The 21,055-nt window shown below is 38.6% G+C and overlaps 1 protein-coding gene across 3 annotated transcripts in view; it reads left to right on the top strand.

Annotated features, from left to right (window-relative positions):
• Positions 1-7,048, top strand: part of HELLS (helicase, lymphoid specific) — a 40,921-nt gene extending 33,873 nt beyond the window's left edge. For all 3 annotated transcript variants that reach the window (XM_053664010.1, XM_037143014.2, XM_037143013.2), the window contains one exon: positions 1,901-7,048. In XM_053664010.1, coding sequence (XP_053519985.1) covers positions 1,901-1,995 — 95 coding nt within the window. In that variant the 3' untranslated portion in view covers positions 1,996-7,048. The remainder of the gene's footprint in view (positions 1-1,900) is intronic.
• Positions 7,049-21,055: the final 14,007 nt, after the last annotated feature.

The following is a 21,055-nucleotide window of genomic DNA, read 5'->3' as shown; positions in this document are numbered from 1 at the left end:
TTTAAGAACAGCATTCAAGAAGGATGCTTATAAATTAATACTAAGTGTGTCTGTAATAGTTGTTCAGAAAATAAGATCTGACAGTAATAGCTATAAAACTAGATAACATGACTGTGATTAAATAGAACAATTTCTTTAAGTCCTTATGGAGGAAACTGATACATGGAAGAACATGAATAGAAAGATTGAATAAATGTACAGAATTAACCAGATTCATAGATATGAATGTTTAGTATTTAAAAATAAATCAGTATTCCTTAACTTCACTTATATGCTTTACATTTATTTTTTATTTAATTTATGTATTTATTTTTAAGATTTTTATTTATTTATCTTTAGAGAGGAAGGGAAGGAGAGAGGGAGAGAAACATTAATGTATGGTTGCCTTTCATGCATCCCCCGCTGGGAACTGGCCTGCAGGGAACTGGTTTGCAACCCAGGAATATGCCCTGACTGGGAATCAAACATCGATCCTCTGGTTCACAGGCCTGTGCTCAGACCACTGAGCTACACCAGCCAGGACTTATTTTTTGATTAATTAAATCTCGATATGACTTTTTAAAGAACTTTGGACAGGCTGATTTTAAGATTTTTATGAAGGAGTAAAAGGACAAAACTCAGGACAGTTTTAAAGAACAAAACAGATCATACCAGGTATTAAGACTTAATTAAAAAGTCCTAACAGTCAACAGTTAACATATGGCCCTGGTGGGTGTGGTTCAGTGGATTGCCTAGAAACCAAAGGGTCACTGGTTGTTTGCCAGTCAGGGCACATGCCTGGGTTGTGGGCCAGGTCTCTTGTAGAGGGTACGAGAGAAGCAACCACACATTGATGTTTTCTCTATCTCTCTTCTTCCCGTCCCCTCTCTAAATATAAATAATTAAATCTAAAAAAAGAACTAACATGAGTTATATTAAGTAGTGGTATGGCAAATCTAGAAAATCAACCAAACTTACATGGAAAAATCTATAAATGATAGAAATAGTGTTTCAAGTGGAGGAGGTGAAATTCCTCTCATTCAGTACATGATGCTGGGGCAATCTGTAATCAATCAGGGAAAACCTCATACCATGCTCAAAAACAAACAAGAAAAATGAACAATCTAAGTAGTTGAAACCTAAGTAATAAAAGCATAACTTTTAACTTGAAAGATAGGAAAATACGTGTATGACTTCAAGACAGGAAAAGAAATCTTAACATCTCACAAGGTAAATAAGCAATTTGATAGATTTTATTGCAATAATTTAAAGACATCAGGAAAAAGATAATACCATAAGTAGAAATAAGGAGAACAAGTCACAAAAATTTGCAACACAGTAGACAGGAAATGTGTATCATACATAAATAAGTAAAAATTAACAAGACCAATGGACAACATATGAGCCAGCAATTACCAGGAGAGAAAGTAAGAAGAGCCAGGGGACATACAACGATAGTTCACCCTTCCTAGAAATCAGAATAATTCACTTCAGAGATACTGTTCCCCACCTATTAGATTGACAAAAGATCACATATTGGTAATGGGAGTGTGTGTAAAGATAAAATTTCAGAGTGTCTTATCTGCTATTAAACTAACCATGATTGGGCTTTTTAAGGAAGACATATTTGAGAACACAATTCAGGTGGTTTATTTCTCTGTATCTGTATCTTAAATTTAGTGAAAGTGATTTTTAATTGGCAAACTTACGTTTCAGTTTGTGCGTTCCCTGGAGCCAGTTCTAGTTGTGAAATAATGAACTTGATTGCTTTCAGGACCATTATTCCATGTTTCTCTCTGTTCTAAAATATTTGCAGATGACTCATGTCTCATAACAACATATTGGACATCTTTTTCAGTATTCCTCTTGAGGTTCTTAACACTTAAAAAAATAAATACTTGTTTTAATATTTTTCTCTTAGATCAAATGAATGCCTCAGGACCAATTAAAGAGAAGATGGGAATATTCAAGATACTAGAGAACTCTGAAGATTCTAGTCCTGAAAGTTTGTTTTAAATTGGAGCTACGGAATGTCTTTTTTAATTTGTTTACATCTACAGATTTACCTACATTGGTGTTAAAGTCCAGATTGTCTACTTTACTTTTTGATTATCTCAGTTTACATAATGTAACACTGCATAATTAATAGATGGTCATTTTCTGAGCCTTATTAAGAACGACATATTCAATTTAGATTTTCAGTTAATTTTTCTGACTCAGTAGTACCCTTAGGCACAGCCTGATGGGTACTAAATCACTGCCAGATTTATACAGCCTTCCTGTGGAAGTTTACGGTCTTTCCCCCTCACTTCCCCTCTTTAGCAGTACGGTTTATGGGTTTTGGGTACTTCAGTTATGGAGTAGGCTTTTAATGGGGGGAAAATTGGGATTGTGCTTTCTGTTTAAATGAGAAATTGTTTGATTTTAGTATCTATTGGTATAAAATCATTCACCAAATAAATGTTCGTTATAAGATGATATCAAATTATTTTTTCAGAAAGAATGGCTTGGGTGAAATAATAATAGCAAAAGTCTTGCAATGTATTGCGATTCAGTATTACTTACCTGGCTTGATTGCGTTCATTTAAGGTACACACATATAAAAAGATTTCAACTGAATATTGGGTTAATGCAGAGAAGGCTCTGGAATATACTATAGGGTCTTAAGAAATCATAAACTGGAACTGGCAATATATTTTGCAAAACATGAATAGAATGAGAGATGACACCCTTAAAATTTATAGTGGTGGTGGGAATAAGAAGAAGTCAAGACCTAAGATTATAGGTAATACAAAATTTGTAACAGGAGCATAAAATGGTAGCAATTTTATGTATGTATATCAGGCTATGAGGAAGGGAAATTCTGAATGTTCCCTGAACTATACATTTCTGTGTAGGCTGCTTCTCTCATGGAAAAATGCTATTCCTCCTGCTTCCCATGTATATTCAAAGGTAGATGAGAATATCTATATCTTACGGAGATTTAGTAAAAAAAAAAAAAACCAGACTACAGAGCAGGTTTTTTAGTTTTTGTGATTTTTTTTTTTTAAACTGGAAATGTTTACCAATCACAGTAATGCTGGCTAATCATCAGTGTTAGTTGGTTGCCTAGTTCTACTAAGTTCTCCTCTTAAATGAGAATGTAATGGTAGGTTCACCTCTATCCTCACATCTCTAGTACCGTCTCCCTTAGCATGTTGCTCCCTGTTGACACTAGATAATAAAAAGTATCAGGAAAGAACTTTTGAAAGTTGTCACCATTGCATCTCTACAAGCCTGCCAGTATCTGCCTATGTATCCTTATTACTGTGGAAGTATTGTCTGTACAAGCTAGAATCAACAGAAAAACCTCATTTCTTTTATAGAAAACTCAACGAAAGGTTGACCAGATTTGCTTTTTTGATTGTCCTCTTTCATTTTTTTGTTCCCTGAACCCATTGTGGTCATATTTTCATCTTGTCGACCCATTGGAACTGTTCTTATTAAGGTTTCCAGTGGCCTCATTGACCTCACTTTACTAGATATATCAGTAGCATTTTAACAGTTACTTGATTTTCAGCCTCTCATAATCACAAGATTGGGCACTTAATCAGCCTTTAATCCAGTTTGTTCACTAAATAGGAGTGTGTTGGAAACATGAAACAGGAATAAAGTTACAATGAAGAATCAAATGAACACACTGGGTAAATACTCAGTTTTCTAGAATTAAGGAAAAATGAAAGACTTCATACTAGATTAGTTTATCAAGTGCTATACAGAAGAGATGAAGAAAACTAGATTACCTGTAAAGAAACATCACTTAGCAGATGTTTTATCTCAAGAGAGTGAAATAAGCAAATTTTCAATATGCTCAAAGAAAAATTACAACCTAGAATTTTATATTCAACTAGAGTACGTGAAAGTGGGACAGTCAAGATTCAGGCACGCAAGTTTTATGCAAAAGGAAGCAAAGGTACTGACCCTACCTGTCAAGTGTTAGAAACAACCTTATGTGGAATCCATGTGTCCTAACCTGGCTTTGTAGTACCCCACTAAGGATCTCTTTAATACTTCAAACCATAGACAATAAGCAGCAGAGCTATTGGCAGGTGGAGCTGTGGATGAATGTCAAGCCAGCAGCTGAAGTCATAGAACAGGCAGCCTATACTTTCAGAATTTTATGTGATCCAGCTCTGAGAGCTTTTGAACCACTTCCGTTAGATAACCTTATTGTCATCACTTCAGCTTTAATATGCATTTCTCTGAATTGGAAGTAAGTGCTTTTCTGGCTCACATAAAAGGTATTTTTGTAGTTCTATTTTTGTAAACTTCATAATTATATTTGGTTCATAACTATAAATGTAAATTCAGGGAAATAATAGTAACCTTATATCAGGGATGTACAGTTTCAGTAAGATCTTGCAAAAAATGACATACATTAAAAGTCTCAAGTACAGGGAAAGGAAGCAGTGTACATAAAATGCTTAATTCAGTGTTTGCCTGGTAATGTTTAATAAATGACAGGTACCATTATCACTTCTAGCTATTTTATTAATACCAGTTTACTAGTGATCATTCATTAGTAAACTACCAAGGAAACGGTGCTTACATGGAAGAGCCAAAATCTAAACTATAGACTCTGCTGCTATCATACCTTGCAAAATATAAAATATAAGTCTCCATTCCTTGGACAAAGATACCTGATTATTTCTCTGTAAGGGAAAACAGTTGTCTTTTTGTTCAAATTACACTCATTTCTACTGTGACAATGTAGCTGCAATTCTGGGGCATTTTCCTGGCTTGCAGAACCCAAATATAAGTTCCTTGAGCACATTAAGTGAGAAGAGCAATTCTCTTAGTCCAGAGTCTAGACTTTTCAAAAGTTTTGACAATTCATCTGGTGGTGGGTATAGAATAAAATTATCTTGGTTTTAGCATATAGAGAAATAATCAGATTTGAAATGAAAATACCTGGATTTCAGTTACTTCTCTGCCCAATTTACAAACTTGGGAAAGGCAAACTGTAAATCTATTTCCTCATACCAGTGGAGCCGATATTCCCTGCCCATCCTAGTTCACAAGTTTCTTTTGCAGACTGTGTCATATAAGTATGTGCACAACCCCTCTGATCATAGTAAGAGTCCAGTTGAAAAAAAGGAGGTTATTCTAGGTATACACTGGGGAAGTCATTTATAATGGAGAAATGAAGTTTTAATTTCGGACTAAAGCCCAAATTATAGTTTTCCCTAGATCGATCTCATATATTAGTGTCTCTAACTTCTCTTCTAGAGTTTGTGGATAAAATACACAAATAAGAGTCATAAGAAGCAATGTAGTTTTGTTATTAAGAGTATGAATTACAGAATCAGATTTGGGAGCAAATCCTCATTCTATTCCAAGTTAGCTGTCACCATTGAATGGAAATTACTTAACCTCTCCAGGCCTCAGTTTCCTTATCTGTAAAATGGGGAAAGAGTAGTAATTCTGAGATTGCTGTGAGGATTATGTACAGAAATGTTCTGTGTAGTTTCTATCACATAAGAACCTCAACTATTGATGCAAAATATGTATTATAGTAGATTGCAATTTGCTCTACCCAAGTATCACAGAGGCAGGAAGGAAAAGGAAGTTAATGTATCCCTGGATCAGCCAGCACAGGGCACTCATTGATTGTATGGAGTGCACAAGATGCTTTCAGAGTGAATGCAGATCTAAACTGCCTTTTTCTCATTTAACAAATGTAGAGGCATTTTCCAGAGGCTACATGATCTGTGATGACATCATTGCTCTGATGGCTAGTGGAAGGTGTGTTTGTACTTTTGGAAGTTGTCAGCATTAATTTCTAATATGGCAATATGGGTCAATATAACTCTCACAAGCAAAGTTCTTTGGGCTCCTCAGTAATTATTAAAAATGGAAAGGGGTCCAGGAATCAAAGTGTTTGAAAACTGCTGGCGTGAAGGGTGGGCTGCCTTTGTAATGTTCTGTGTTATTGTTCACTCTTCACTAACTACTGTATTAAGATGTTTGTATTACTGTTTATACATTTTGTTCTATATTTATCCACATTATACTTATTTCTCTGTGGTTTGTGCAAGATTTTTTCCTGGTACTTTTCAAATGGCTTTACAGAATGGTCGTATGAGTTCACACCCCACCAGCAGTACTGAGGACCTACTTCTCCACATCCTTACCGATACCTTATTTACCTTGCTAATTTTTGCCATTCTGAATGTCATAAAATGGCTTCTTCTTGTTTAAATGTTGTATTTCTCCCACTTTCTTCATTTTTATGTTTTGTATGGTCATTCTTGCCAGAGTTCTGCTTCTGTTAATCTTCCCATGGATCAGCTTCTGCTTTAGTTAAATCTGATTCTCTTTACTATGTATCATTGGTTCTCACTTCCATCTTTAATTTTTTGTCTCATTTCTTTGTATTTGATATAAAATAAGCAAACATTGAGTGCTTTTCTTCAGTGATTATTTTATAACAAAGTATTTAATGATGCAAATTTTTTCTCTTAATACTGTTTTAGCTGTATCTCAAATATGGCAGGTAGAGTTTTTGCTGTTACTTAATTCTGTTTTCTAACTTTTATGATTTTTTATTTAACTCAGGAGTTCCTTCATTGTATATGTAGTTTGCAGATACAAATTTTTAAAGATTTTATTTATTTTTATATTGAGGAGAAGGGAAGGAGAGGGAGAGGAAAAGAAATATTGATGTGTGAGAAAAACATCAACATCAGTTGCCTCCTGAAGGCTCACCCATGGGGGACTGGGACTGCAATCCAGGCATATGCCCTGACTGGGAATCGAACTGGGGACTTTTTACTTTGTGGGATGATGCTCAACCAACTGAGCCACACTGGTCAGGGCACAGATAACGATTTTTTTTTTTAAGTTGCCTATTTTATTGCTTTCCCTCCGTATTTAATTATAGTCAGAGAACATGATTTGCATGAAGTTAACTTTGTAGACTATATTGATGCTTCCTTTGTGACCTAGCACAAGATGAGTTTTGTAAATATTTTCATTTGTACTTGAGGGTAATATATATTTTCTGATTTTTGAGGATAAATTTCTCTATAATATGTCCCATTTAATAAATATTACACAAATCTTCTAAATATTCATTTAGTTTTTGACTGCTTGCTTTGCTTGATTGTTTTCTGAAAAATATGTTAAAATCTCCAATTACAGTTGTGAACTTAATCAGTCGTAGCTTGGGTTTTATGTACTTTGGAACTATATTGTTAGATATATACATATTCCTTTTGCCAATATATAACATGTCCCTAAGAATGCTTTTCATCCAAATTCCCTTTTGCCAGTTATTAATGTTGCCACATTAGCATTTTTTTCTACTTTAATTGTTCAAGTATAGTTTTGTGCCTTTTATTCCCATCCCAGCCCATGCCCCCAGCCCTCTCCACCTCCCTCCCATTTCCACCCCCAGCTTGTTTTTGTCCATGTGTCCTTTATGCTTGTTCCTGCAAACCCTTCCCCTTTGAAATCACATTAGCATTCTTTACTTTATATTGGTTTGGCAAAAAAGTCTTATTTTTTCCTATAAAATAAAACATAAATATTTAATTTTCAACAGTAACTTTATTTTTCACCAATAACTTTATTGATATATTATGTTGGCTATCTCCCACATGGTATTACATTGTTCTCATTTGATGTCTTGATTTCATTGCTATCAACTTCAACTGATTTACCAGACCATGGAGCAATATCCAGCAAGAAATCTCCAGAACAGAACTTCACAAACTGCTTTTGACATGTTTGATCAGTCATCTTCTCCATATGGAGAAGGTATATGGCACCTTCTCCATATACTGCACAAATCTTTTTCTGTGTTTCAGTTGAGTTTTTACCTTTCTTGAAACAATAAAGCATAATGTGCCAAAAATGTTGCATATTTTCTTCCATCTTCAATATTAAAATGGTTATGCAAAAGTTCACCATCTTGATGTTTTTTTAAAATATGAATGCTGATATGACAGCTGTCACAATGCAATCTTAACAAAATTGTTTCGAATGAAGGTAAAGATAACTAAGTGCTACCAGAGAGTGATCTTACAGGAAAAAAAACTTTTTGGCCATCCCAATGTTTGCTTGGCATATCATTCCATGGTTTTATGTCTAATCTTTCTGAATTCTTTTACTATGAAGGACATTTCATTCATAGTAAATATATTGCTGGATCTTATTTCAACAATGTATTCTAGCATTCTGTCTTGATTGTTTTATCACTACCTAAGAATATGTTTCTTGATTTTAGAGAAGGAGGAAGGGGGTGGGGGGGGAGAGAGATCGATTTGAGAGAAACATTGATTAGTTGCCCCCTGTACACCAATCAGGGCAATCCTAGACCTGGGATCGAACCCCAAACGAGGTATGTGCACTGAGCAGGGATCAAACCCACAACCTTCTGGTGTACAGGACAGTGCTCCAACCAACTGAGCTGCCCAGCCAGGGTTGCTATCCCATTTTTTTTTCATAGTATTCCTCTGGCATGTAATGAGATCACTTTTGCATGTACTTGTGCTTTTATTTCTATGCAAATTGTCTTTTCAAAGCTTGTGTCCATTTAAAATTTCTTTGTATTTTTACAGTTGAGCTTTACCTATTTTTGATTCATTTATTGGGGTGTCTGCTTGAGAGGCGAGCAGAGGATGTTGATGCAGAGGATAAGGCTGCCTTGCAATGGGACCTAGAGTCAAAAAGAGGGAAGAGGGACATCCTCATGGACAGCCAGTCAAGCATGGGGTGTCACAGCCAGGAGAGGTAAGGCAGGCACCTCTAAGGAACGGGGGTGGGGGTGGAGCTACCTGGTACAGGGAGCTGAAGTTCACCCATGCTAATGAGAATGGCCACATGAGGGAGGCTGTTTGACCTGGGGAAACACAGGCCCAGCAGGAGAATTAGGGCTTTCTCTCAGATGGGTGCCCTGGGGTGGAGTATCAGAGGCCAAGCAGTGTCCACATCTGGAGCAGTCTATTGCAGAGTACCAGGGCCTTATCAGGATATGGCGGGCATCCACAGGTGTGGGGGCCTGGTGATTGTTGTAGCCCAAGTAGGGTAAGGAGAACATCCTCCGCCAGGGAAATGTTTGGTGGCAGACAAAGGATTGGTTTCATAAGGGAAATTACCAAATAAGTAAATATATCAAGGATAAAGGGAAACAAGTTTACCGTAGTCAGCAAAGGGAGGTACAAACACAGAAAGGGGGGGAAAACCTGTTGTGTTGGATTAGAATAGGATATATTAATTCAAAGTACCCAGTATATGTAGATAAATATAGTAATAAATAGAGATAAGAATACATACATATATAACTTTCTCTATACACACACACACACACACACACACACACACACACACACACACACACAATGTGTATATTCCCTAATTCTGTTCACTGAGAAGCCTGCTAGTGGTGATAGCAGTGAGCACACCTGGTGCACAGAGCTTGGCTTCTAAGCCACATTTATTATTATTATTCTAATTATTTTATTGTTCAGTTACAGTTATCTGCTTTTATTCCCCACCACTCCCCACCGCCCTAGCCAAACTCACATACCTCCCTTGCTTCCACGACCCCTTGATTTTGTCCATGTGTCTTTTATAGTTGTTCATCGAAACCCTTACTTTCTATCCCTATTAACCTTTCCCACTTCCCCTCTGGTTACTGTCCCTTTGTTCTTTTTGGTTTGTAGGCCAGCACTCAATCCACTGAGCCATCCCATCCAAGGCTTCTTTGTTCTTTATTTCAATGTCTCTGGTTACATTTTGCTTGCTTGTTTATTTTGTTGATTAGGTTCCAGTTAAAGTTGAGATCATATAGTGTATGTTTCTCACCACCTGGCTTATTTCACATAGCATAATACTCTCCATTTCCATCCATGGTGTTGCAAAGGGTAGGAGCTCCTTTCTGCTGCAGAGAATTCCATTGTGTAAATGTACCATAGTTTTTGGATCCATTCATTTACTGATGGGCACCTAGGTTGCTTCTAGCATGTGGCTATTGTAAATTGTGTTGCTGTGAACATTGGGGTGCATAGGTCCCTTTGGATTGGTGTTTCAGGGTTCTTAGGGTATATTCCTAGCAGTGGAATTGCTGAATCAAAAGGCAATTTTGATCCATTTTTAGTTTTTTGAGGAAATTCTATACTGCTCTCCATAGTGATAGCACCAGTCTGCAATCCCACCAACAGTGCACTAGGGTTCCCTTTTGTCCACATCCTCTCCAACACTTGTTTATTGCTTTGTTTATGATGGCCATTCTGACTGGTGTGAAGTGGTATCCCATTGTGGTTTTTGAATCTTCTTTGTAAACCTTCTTTGATTAAATCTTCTTTGATTCTAGTCATAAACCACAACAGGCAGACTCTGCTAGACAGGGTCTGCAACATCTGGTGCCCGAACAGGGATGCGACTTGAAGGCCATGAGCTGAGGATATTAAGTTGTGGTCAACACACCAACGTGGGTGGAGCCGGGTGCAAAAGCCCAGGTAAGGGCAGATGACTCTGAGTGCTTTTCGGAGGGCGTAGGGTGTGTTGTATTTTAGGAAAATGGTTATTTTTTCCAAGGTTGCTCTCTCTGCCACCGCACTCTCTTTAGTAAGCAGAAGCCTTGCTCTCTCTCTCTGGCAATTGCCGCACCCCGCGGGCACAGGTCGAGCAGTTAAGAGCCACAAGGGCGCTCCCCGCAACAAAGGCACCTGTGACAGGATAAGTTGGACGTGGGCCAGGACAGAACTCTAGGTTTCCTGCCAACTGCAAGTAAAAGCCCACGCAACGAGAGGTGCACTGTAAAAAACACTCACAAACCCATCCCCGTGGCACAATCCCCAATCAGGTTTTAGGCTTGGGAGAGAAAGCAATGAACTTTCCTTTCAATTAGCTTTTTTTTTTTTTTTTTTTTTACAAGCGCCTCTGCGCATTCTTTCTTTAAAAGCTGCTTTTTGCAGCCCTTTTGATTCTGCCTTTTCCCTCCGCCTGCCTGTAAATAAAAAAGCAGATAGTAAATGAGTGTTTCGGTTTTCACCGGACTCCAAAGATTGCTTTGAGAACTCAGAGTTAGTTAATAGGATTGTTTATGAATGTTTCAAACATCGAAGAGGCATTTCCTCCCTCTGGCTTGAGATCTCAAGCATTCCTAGTGAGTAGGGGCCTTGCAGAGGTGTCTGGGGTCAATCCCTGCGACGTGTAGGGGCCTCATAGGGACTTCCAGTCACAATAATTTAACTCTGGGCTCGGTCAGGGAGCGTGATATAAAGGTTGGTCACCTGGCGCTTCGAGCCCTCCCTCGCAGTCTTAGACGCGTGGGAAAAACCTGAAACCCGTAAGCGGGGTTAGGGTACCCTGGATACCAGGCAGCCCTCCCTGACGGTTTTCACCAACGGTACATTTCTGATCCACCACACTATACTCTCCAATAGATAAGTAGCTAGGGTTTACTATGGGCTGCGGAATCACATGGCAGAAATCAAACGGCAGAAATCAAAAGTAAAAAGGGAAACTTTTTAACAAGTGTAGGCTCTCTAAATATAAGAGCAATGTTTCATACTAATGTGGCAGTTTTTTAAAGTTACTAAATATCTCCCTGATAAGGGATCTTTAGACTTAGTTATTTAGGAAAAGTTGAGCAGAAGTTGAAACAGCACCAGGTGGTGTGAGATAAAGACTAGTGTCTCACTCCCTCCTTCAGAGGATTTAATTTGAAAATACTGGTTTGCCTGAACTTTTTGTTTCTGTTTTAAAAGTAACATCTCAGTCTTAAAATGTTTCAATGAATAGAATGAGATCTCTAATATTGTTACATCATAAAGATTCTACTCAATTTAAATTGATTGTTAAAGAAAAAGAAAAATATCTCACTTCCCTCAGATAGTAAAAAAATGCAAGAATGAAAACAGTGAGAAAATGTGTCTTTTAACCATTCTGAATCCTCTTTCTGAAGACCCAGGGACTGCTTCAGTCCTGGGAACAAGCTATGCTGAGCTTAATATCTTCCCTCCCTCTTCAACCTCCCTAAAAAATTTTCAAGGGCACTAGATAATGAGACAGCTCACTTTTGAGCACATTGCAAGAATGCAGTAATCACCAAAAAAAATAAAAAAGAAAAAAAAAGGGAGATGCATTTGCCAGTAGAGAAAAACTGTTTCTAAAAGTTATTAATATGTTCATAAATTTGTCAGTCTAAAGCATGCTATAAATAGGATAGGACATGTGATGTGTTCAAGAAGTATTAAGAACCCTCCTTGTTTATGCCGGAGCTGTGACCCTTTATTGTAAAACTGAGATATAGGTGTACTGTCTCCCTGGGGGAACTAGCCTTTCTCCCCGGAAAACAAAGTACCATTTTTTAACTCGGTACCTGTAAACACTGATTGTTTCCTTGTGGAAGAAAATAATTAGTTTTCAATAAAGTTACATAAGGCCCTTGGCACATAACCACTTTTGTCTAAAACATGTTTGAGCAGAACGTCTCTCATACTCCTCATTTTCCTTGCAAACTCTAAACCGAAGATCTACCAAGTCCTAAAAACAACAAGACAGTTAACTTGCTGCTCTAACTCATTGCAGCTTGTAAAAACAGCAGAGGGCCTGTCTCTCCAAGTAAAGAAAAAAAAAATGGCACTTTTAAAACAGGCTATTTTTCAGCCAACTGCTCCCTTCCTATTACAAACCAGAAAGCCAAAGGTTAGTAAGAGCTTAAAGGAGCCCTTCCAGAAGGACAAATTTCAGATCCCCGAAGCTAAACAGAAAAAGTAATAGGAAAAGTTAAAAGACTGTTTCTTTATTGTTCTCAAGCTAAGCAAAATATTAAAGAATGCCCTGACTGTCAAGCCCTTACTGAGACATCTCTATCCACAGAAGTTAACCCTCAAGGACTAAGCTCTCAAATGATTTGGCAAACAGATGTCACTCATTACTCTCCCTTTGGAAAATTCAAATACATTCACATTTCTATTGATACTTACTCTGATGCGCTACATGCATCTGCTTTAACAGAGAATGTACAAAAAATATACAAGCCCATTGGCTGGAGGCCTTCAGTCATTCGGGTTCGCCTCAGCAAATTAAAACTGATAATGGCCCAGGATATCTTGCCCATTCTACTCAAGCCTTTCTTCAGCATTGGAATATCCAACATAAAACAGGAGTACCTTATAATCCAACTAGTCAGGGGATTATTGAACAGGTGCATCATACCTTTAAGAATCTTCTCAAAAAACAAAAGGGGGAGTCAGGAGTCTACCCCCCAAAATTTGACTATGTTAGCTATGTTTACCTATAATTTTCTAAACTGTAATGAATTACTCTGTACTCCAATTGAGAAACATTTTCAGAAGAAAGAACTGAAGTCATCCTCAAGTTTTATACAGAGATCATCTGCTGGGAGATAGTACTTGGCAGAGTCCTGTAGATCTGTTAACACGGGGAAGTGGGTGTGCATGTGTTTCCATCCCTACAGGTCCTGTCTGGCTTCCAGCTAAAAGGGTGAAGCTTTATAAGAAAACAGACATCAAGCTCTGCTACCTGGAGGTGAAAACCAATCAGCTAGCAGCCCAGCTGACACTGGCCAACCGGAAGAAAACAAGCACTGGATTCTGGTGCCAAAAAATGCAGTTTATGTTACTAATTTATTTTTCTGTTCTTACCGATACCTTGTGTTTTCCTTTAAAGGAGCAACTTTATGCTGCAAGCAAAGAGCAATACAGTAATTACTATCAGTTTTCCATAGTAACTGTAATTGGCCTGCATGCCCAGGAGAGGATTTGTTACACTCAGTCCCTCTCCATTTCCACCTTGTACTTTAGACATAAGCCACAAACACTCAGTCTCTTGGTCTTTGTGCAGAGGACCAAGTGGTACTATTGCTTTTCTCCCCAAAAGTCCTTTTATAGTAGAGAATTGGGGAGCTAATTGGAAAGTACTGGCTAAGTTTGGCACAACAATAGTTTCAGCTCTGCCTGAAATCCTATATATTAATATGTGGTGGGAGGGGCCCAATACTGGGGCACCTATAATCAGAATTGTTTCTCCCAACCACACTAGCCCTTGGCATTAAAACTCATGGAAAATGGGCTTGCCTTTTATTACTAGAATGCATCTGTATATAAGAATTATATGTGACCCTAAATGTAACCAAGGATGTTTTTATCAAATTGACCCTCTCAAACAAGATTGGGTCACAGTTTGTACCTCTCACCCTTACTTGTTTTTGGCAATTCCAGGAACAACTCAAGTCTTTTATAATGAATCAGTAAAAATTTATTCTTTGCCTGTTCCGGCAGGCTCCATATATGCCAGCTGTCTTACTCATCTCAATATTACTCAGTTAAGTCTCACTACAGTTTATATAGTTAGAAGACAAGCTCAGATATGGATGCCAGTTGATGTAGCCAGAGAATGGGAAGATCCCCATGGCCTAATAGTGCTTAACAATGCACTGGCCTGGTTAAGAGTCCGATGGTTTGTTGGCACTTTGATTGTATTTATTGTTTCTGCTATAGTTGTTGCAGCTACTGTGGCCATGGCGACTGCTGACCTCACTGGGTCAGTTCAAACTGCTCATACTGTTGATGTTCTCTTAACCAGTTCCACCTTAGAAATGCTTCAACAGGCCCAGATTGATCAAAGAAATCCTGACTCGACTTTCTGCAGTTGAATCGGCACTCAACTGGATCGGTGAACACCAGGATGCGCTAGTGATCTGTCAGCAGTTGACCTGTGATCCTGGTTTCTCCAAACTGTGTGTCACTCCACTACGATAGAACTCCAGCCAATATTCCTGGGGTGATATTTAACATCACCTAAGAGGAGCTTTTTCTACTAATTTAAAGAGACAAATCAATAAATTGCAACTGGGATTAGACAAACAGTTGTAGGACTAAACAGGAGATTCTTGAAACCCTTAGTGATAATCTTGGCTCATTAAACTCAAAACACTGGTTTGATGGACTCAACCTGAGATTGTGGGTCACTGGAGCTGCTGGTTTACTGATTTTAATAATATTTTGCATATTATGATGCATTTACAGATTATTTGCCCAGAGTCACAAAAGAGACTAGCAAGTAGCAAGTCTTGTAGGATTGTATCACCACAACAGTCTTAACAAAAAACAGGGGGAATTGTAGGGGACCGGTTTGTCTTAGCCTGGCAAATGTGACTCAGCTCTGTATGGAAAACCTACAGATGCAAAGTGGTGGGCAGGAGCCAGACCTTCAAACCGAGTTTTCTTGTGGGAATCAGGCCTAGAAAATACAGACTGTTATGGCTTGCTCTTGCTAAAACTCCCTTACCCTAGTCTAAAGCAACAAATGTATATTGTTTATCCTCAAGGTAACTCCCAAAACCCGTGTGAGCTCTCCCAAGGACAGAGCTAATGAGCTCATTGCCATCCCCCTCTGCATGCTATTTCTATTTCCTTGATTGTACCTAAAATGTAGACAATAATGTTCTGTGTGATAGATAATAAATCTTTCTATGATGTAAGACCCCAGGAAAACAATAAAAGCCTGTCTAGGCAAGGGTCGTGGCGCTCCCCCCTTGAGGGAGTGGCCAAGGCACCATAGGCACTCTCCCCTTGAGAGAGTAGTTGTGCCTGTCCCCCTTTTCCACACAGGGTTGTTGTTGCCTGTGCATTGATTCTTGCCATAAACCACAACAGACGGACTCTGCGAGACAGGCTCTGCAACACTTCTTAAATTTTTTTTTTAATAATCTGTGAAGGGTAGGAATTTTCTCTTCCTTAAATGCTTTGTAAAATTCTCCTGTAAAACCTTCTTGTCCAGGGCTTTCGTGTGTCAGAAGCTTTTTGATTACTTTTCAATTTGATTGCTTTTCAATTTCATCAGCTGTTATTGTTCTGTTTAGGCTTTCTGCTGCTTCATTGAATTTTGGAAGATTATATTTTTCTAGAAATTTGTCCATTTCACCTAGGTTTTCAAATTTCTTGGCATATAGTTCTTTGTGGTAATTACTAACAATCCTCCGTATTTCTGTGCTTTCAGTAGTAATCTCTCCTTTTTCATTTGTGATTGTGGTCATTTGGGTCCTCTCTCTTGTTTTCCTGATGAGTCTCATTAGATTCTTGTCTATTTTGTTTATCTTTTCAAAGAACCCACTCCTGGATTTATTGATCCTTAGTATTGTGCTTTTAGTCTCTATGTCATTTAATTCTGCTCTGATCTTGGTGATTTCCTTCCTTCTACTTGCTCTGGGCTGTCTTTGTTGTTGTTCCCCAGTTCTTGTAGGTGTACAGTTAGGCTGTTTGTTTGAAATGTTTCTCTTTTTTAAGTAGGCCTGTATCACTATTAACTTCCCTCTCAGAGCTGCCTTTGTTGTGTCCTGTAGGTTTTGGATTGTTGTAAGTTCGTTTTCATTTGTTTCCAGAAACTTAATTTCTTCTCGATCTCATTTTTGGCCCATTTATTGTTTAATAGCATGCTATTCAATCTCCATGAGTTTGAGTGTTTTGGGGTTTTTTTCTTTGAAGTTGGTTTCTAATTTTAGTCCCTTGTGGTCAGAGAATATGCTTGATATGATATCAATTTTCTTGAATTTGTTGAGGCTTTTTTATGTTCTGTCATGTGATCTATCTTTGAAAGTGTTCCATGTGCATTTGAAAAGAATGTGCATTTAGCTTCTTTGGATGAAGGGCTCTGTATATATCAGTTAAGTCCATTTCATCCAGGGCGTTGTTCAATGTCACAATATCTTTGATGATATTTTATTTGGAAGATCTATTTTTGACAGTGGGGTGTTAAAACTTTCTACTGTAATTGTCTTGCTGTCAATATCTTTCTTGAAGTCCTCTAAGATTTTTTTTTTATGTATTTGTGTGCTCCTATGTTGGGTGCACACAAATTGTATATATTTACAATGTATATATTGTATATATTTACAATGTTTATGTCTTCTTGGTGGATTCTTCCCTTGAGTACTATGAAGTGACCTTCTGGATGTCTTTTTATGGCTCTTTTTTTTAAGTCACTTTTTGTGTGATATGAGTATTGTTACCCTGGTTTTTTCCCCCAATTTGCTTGGAATATTTGTTTCAAGCCCTTCACTTTCAGTCTGTGTAGGTCTTTTTTTCTGAGGTGGGTCTCTTGTAGGCAGCATATGTGTGGGTCATGCTTTCTTATCCAATCAGCTACTCTTTGTCTTTTGATTGAGGCATTTAATTAATTTACACTTAAGGTTATTATTGATAGGTTCTTATTGATTGCTATTATTTTGTATATGGGTTCCTCTCTCTCACACTGTTTTTCTTCTGTTCTTAAAGCAGACCCTTTAGCATCTCTAGCTTTGAGGCTTCTTTTGTCTGGGAAACTCCTTATTTGGCCTTCCATTTTAATTGAGAGCCTTGCTGCACAAAATAGCCTTGGTTGCAGTCCTCTGCTTCTCATTACTTGGAATATTTCTTGCCATTCTCTTCTGGCTTGGAGAGTTTCCATTGAGAAGTCAGCTGCTAGTCTTATTGGGGCTCCCTTGTATGTTACTTTCTGTTTCTCCCTTGCTGCCTTTAAGATTCTCTCTTTGTCTTGAAATTTTGCCATTTTAATTATGTTGTTTCCTGAAGCAGGCCTCTTTGGGTACCTCTTCATTGGGACTCTCTGTGTTTTCTGGATTTGTGTGACTTTTTCTCTTATCAAATTAGGGAAGTTTTCCATCTTTTTTCAAACAAAAATTTTTTAGCCCTTGCTCTTCTTCTCTTTCTGGTATCCCTGTTATATGGATATTATTACGTTTCATATTGTCCTGCAGTTCCCTGGATCCCTCTTCATTCTTTCTGAGCCCCTTTTCCTTTTTCTTGCTCTTTCTGGGTGTATTTTTCTACCTTGTCATCCAGCTCACTGATTCCATCCTCTGCTTCATCGAGCCTGCTTTTGATTTCTTCTATTGTGTTCTTCAGAAATTTTATTCTTCATTTCCTCTTGGCCCTTGTTGATAGTTTCTATTTCCTTTTTCATGTTGATGTATTTTGCAGTGGGCTCATTGTAGTTTTTGGTAATTCTCTGTGAGCTCTGAGCTTCCTTATAACCATTGCTTTGAACTCGATGTCTGATAGTTCACTTGCCTGTATTTCATTTAGCATTCTTTCTGAGGCTTCCTCCTTTCCTTTCATTGGGGGATTGTTTCTTTGTCTTCCCATTGTTTATGAGACTCTTCTTGTTAGCTTCTCCTTCTTAAATTGATCTATACTGACTCCCTGGATTTATGGTGTGAACTTCTATGGTAGGAGATCTGCGAGATTCAGTAGTGCAGTCTCCTTGATCTCCTGAGCTTGCTGGTCTTGGACTGTCGTTTATGTTGTCTCTCTGTATGTCTTTGGGTTTGGTTGTTGTTGGGTCTTTCTTTGGTGGGTCCTTCCCTCCAGCTGGGTAATTGAGGGTCACTCTGTCCACCATGTCTTATATTCTGTTGTGTAGTGGACAGGTTGTGTTGAAGCTGGTTCTTCTCTCTGCATGAGGTTTTGAGGCTTCTCTCTTGCTATTGTTTAGTTGTTTGTTCTGAGTAATTTCTTTACCATTTAGTTGTAATTCCCGATTGGTCCTGGGTGGAGGTTAGTATGGCTTCCATTCACTCTTTCACCTTCTTCCATTATTATCTGTTGATGTTTTCTTCATTGGTGGGTTCCCACTTCACACAGGTATACTGTGTTTCACAGCTTCCACCTACGTTTTTATGTGATCAGTTGAAGGGGGAAGACAAAATGGATTAAGACAGCAGGAGTGTATTCTTAGGGACTTAAATCAACTTGTAGAGAAGAGTTATTAGATCCTTTGTATAAGTATAATGTTAACTGTGATATTTCATCCAACTAGTCACTTTTAAGACAGTGAAAAAAGATAAGACTCTTGTTAGTCATGGGGGGGGGGATTGTGAGTTGGAATCCAGAAAACAGTGAGCTTGTGGGAGGTCTGATTATGAGATATAGTGAGAGTAAAGGATAGACAATAGATGTAGTGTTCAAGAGAATAAAGTTAACCACAGTAGTTATAAAGTTCCAGAAACAGCAAAGTGAGCTAAGATCCGGGAGCAGTGCTGTGTAGTATTTACAATTGTATGGGACGGCAGTTATTTACAATAGTAATGGAACAACAATCATATGACAGAATCTATGTGATCTGAATAACAAGAATAGGAAGTCCACAACCTAGAGTAGTATGCTATCAGAACACAAGCGAAGTGAAAGAAGGAAAATTAAAAATACACTGTGAAAGAGAGAGCAAGGAAAACCAGTCAGACAATGCAATTAAACAAAAAAACTAAACAGAAAGAAGAGAAAATAAAAAATACTAATAAAATAAAAAGTAAAAATAATGAAAAAATAATAATACAAATAAACAATAACTTGCAAGTTCTCTGGAATAGCAAAGTGAAATTTGTCTTACTGCCTCTTTTGTTGGGATGACTGCTCTTTATATATGACTCTTGTCCTTTTGCAGCTTGAGGTTTATTGTCTCACTTGTGAGAAAAGGAAAAAAAGGAAAGAAAAAGAAATAAAATAAGGGTGGTGGGGGTGGTGGGGAATGCCTCCTGGTGGCTTGAAACCAGCCAAGACAGTTCTGCTGGTCTTTCTGGCTGCAGGAGACTGAGGGGGGATTTGTTTCGCTTTTCTCCCTTGCTGTGGTATTGCAGGATGGGGGCCAAGTCTGAGCCACATTCTTCACAGTTGCCCACCCTAGCCCTCAGTTCACTGCCAGGCTCCCAATGCCCTTCTGTGCCCAGTCTATGCCCTCAGTCTATCAGTTGTGCTGTACTTGAGGTGCACCAATTAGGGGCAACTCATACCACCTTCTCACTCTTTGTTGCCCTAGATGCTGGGGAATTTAGAGACTCTTCATGGTAGTTCGGGTCTCCCACTGAGTTAAGTCTTTCTGGGGACTGCTGACTCCCTGAGCCTGCTGATCTCCTCTGTGGTGGGTACCTCTGCCTTCCTCTTCGCCAGCCTGTTGGGCCCCTGCATGGCTGGGGTGCCTCTGTGGCTGTGGTAGAGGATGTGGGTGTGCACCTCCTCTGCTACTGCTGCTGGGGAAGTGGGATTGGGTCCTCAGTGCCTCTGGGTGGTGGGGTCAGGCACACTCTGCTGCAGCGTGAGTGCACGGCCTCCCTTGCTGTGGGAGGAGTGCAGCTGCTGGGCAGTAGAGTCAGGTGCATAAGCCACATTTTAAACTAAGAACTGTGGTTCTTTGGAGAAATGGCCAACTTGGGGGCTGGTGCAGGAGGAGAACATGATAAGCCTGGGATACATGGTTTTGTCAGAAAGTACAGAATTTCTCAAAGATTGATGTGGTTCTGTGAAAATGGAGCCACTGAGTTCATTTCATCCAAGACTTGGTAGCATGACTCTTAAGAGTATAGAGCTATGTTACTGAGGCAGCAATTTTGTGCTGCTCTTTGTCCTGGATCAAGGTTTGCCAACACTGGGACTCACTCAAGTTCTAGAGTTTATAACACTAAGTTTTCTTCTTTTTTAAAAAAATTTTATTTAGTTATTTTTCAAGTACAGTTTTTTGTCTATTTTTCCCATCCCAGCCCCCCCTGCCCCATCTCCCCACCTCCCTCCCATTTCCTCCCCCCCACCAGTCCTCATTCCTGTGTCTTTCATACTTGTTCCTCAAAATCCCTCTCCATTTTTCCCCTTAAATTCCCTTCCCTCTCCCCTCTGGTCGCTGCCCACTTATAACACTAAGTTTTCTGACCCCTGTTTTTGTCAGCCTGTCCTGCAATATTGACTCTGTTAAAGTTTATTTGATAGTCACTGATTAAGGTAAGTCACGGAACACTGAATCATACACAGTACACACTCAATACATGCTAGGGAACTTGCTGGAATGGAATGTTTACTTGTAAGAATGTGTGCAAAACTCTGTGTCCTTGGACATGGTACTGAAACTTCACGGCCAGCTGTCTCATGCTTCAAAAGGGCATAATTTTACCTTTGACAATGGTAATTGAGTGTATCAAGAGATATGTGATGGATGTGAAAATTCTATAACTTGTCAGTCTCCCTGTTAACAGGGAGAGGTATAAAACATTGTGTAAATGGGGTCTTGATAAATGTTA

This window comes from Artibeus jamaicensis, unplaced genomic scaffold, assembly GCF_021234435.1.
Source record: "Artibeus jamaicensis isolate MK-2021 breed Jamaican fruit bat unplaced genomic scaffold, CSHL_Jam_final contig_332, whole genome shotgun sequence".
Taxonomy (NCBI): Eukaryota; Metazoa; Chordata; class Mammalia; order Chiroptera; family Phyllostomidae; genus Artibeus; species Artibeus jamaicensis.
This window is presented reverse-complemented; position numbering and strand designations above follow the sequence as displayed.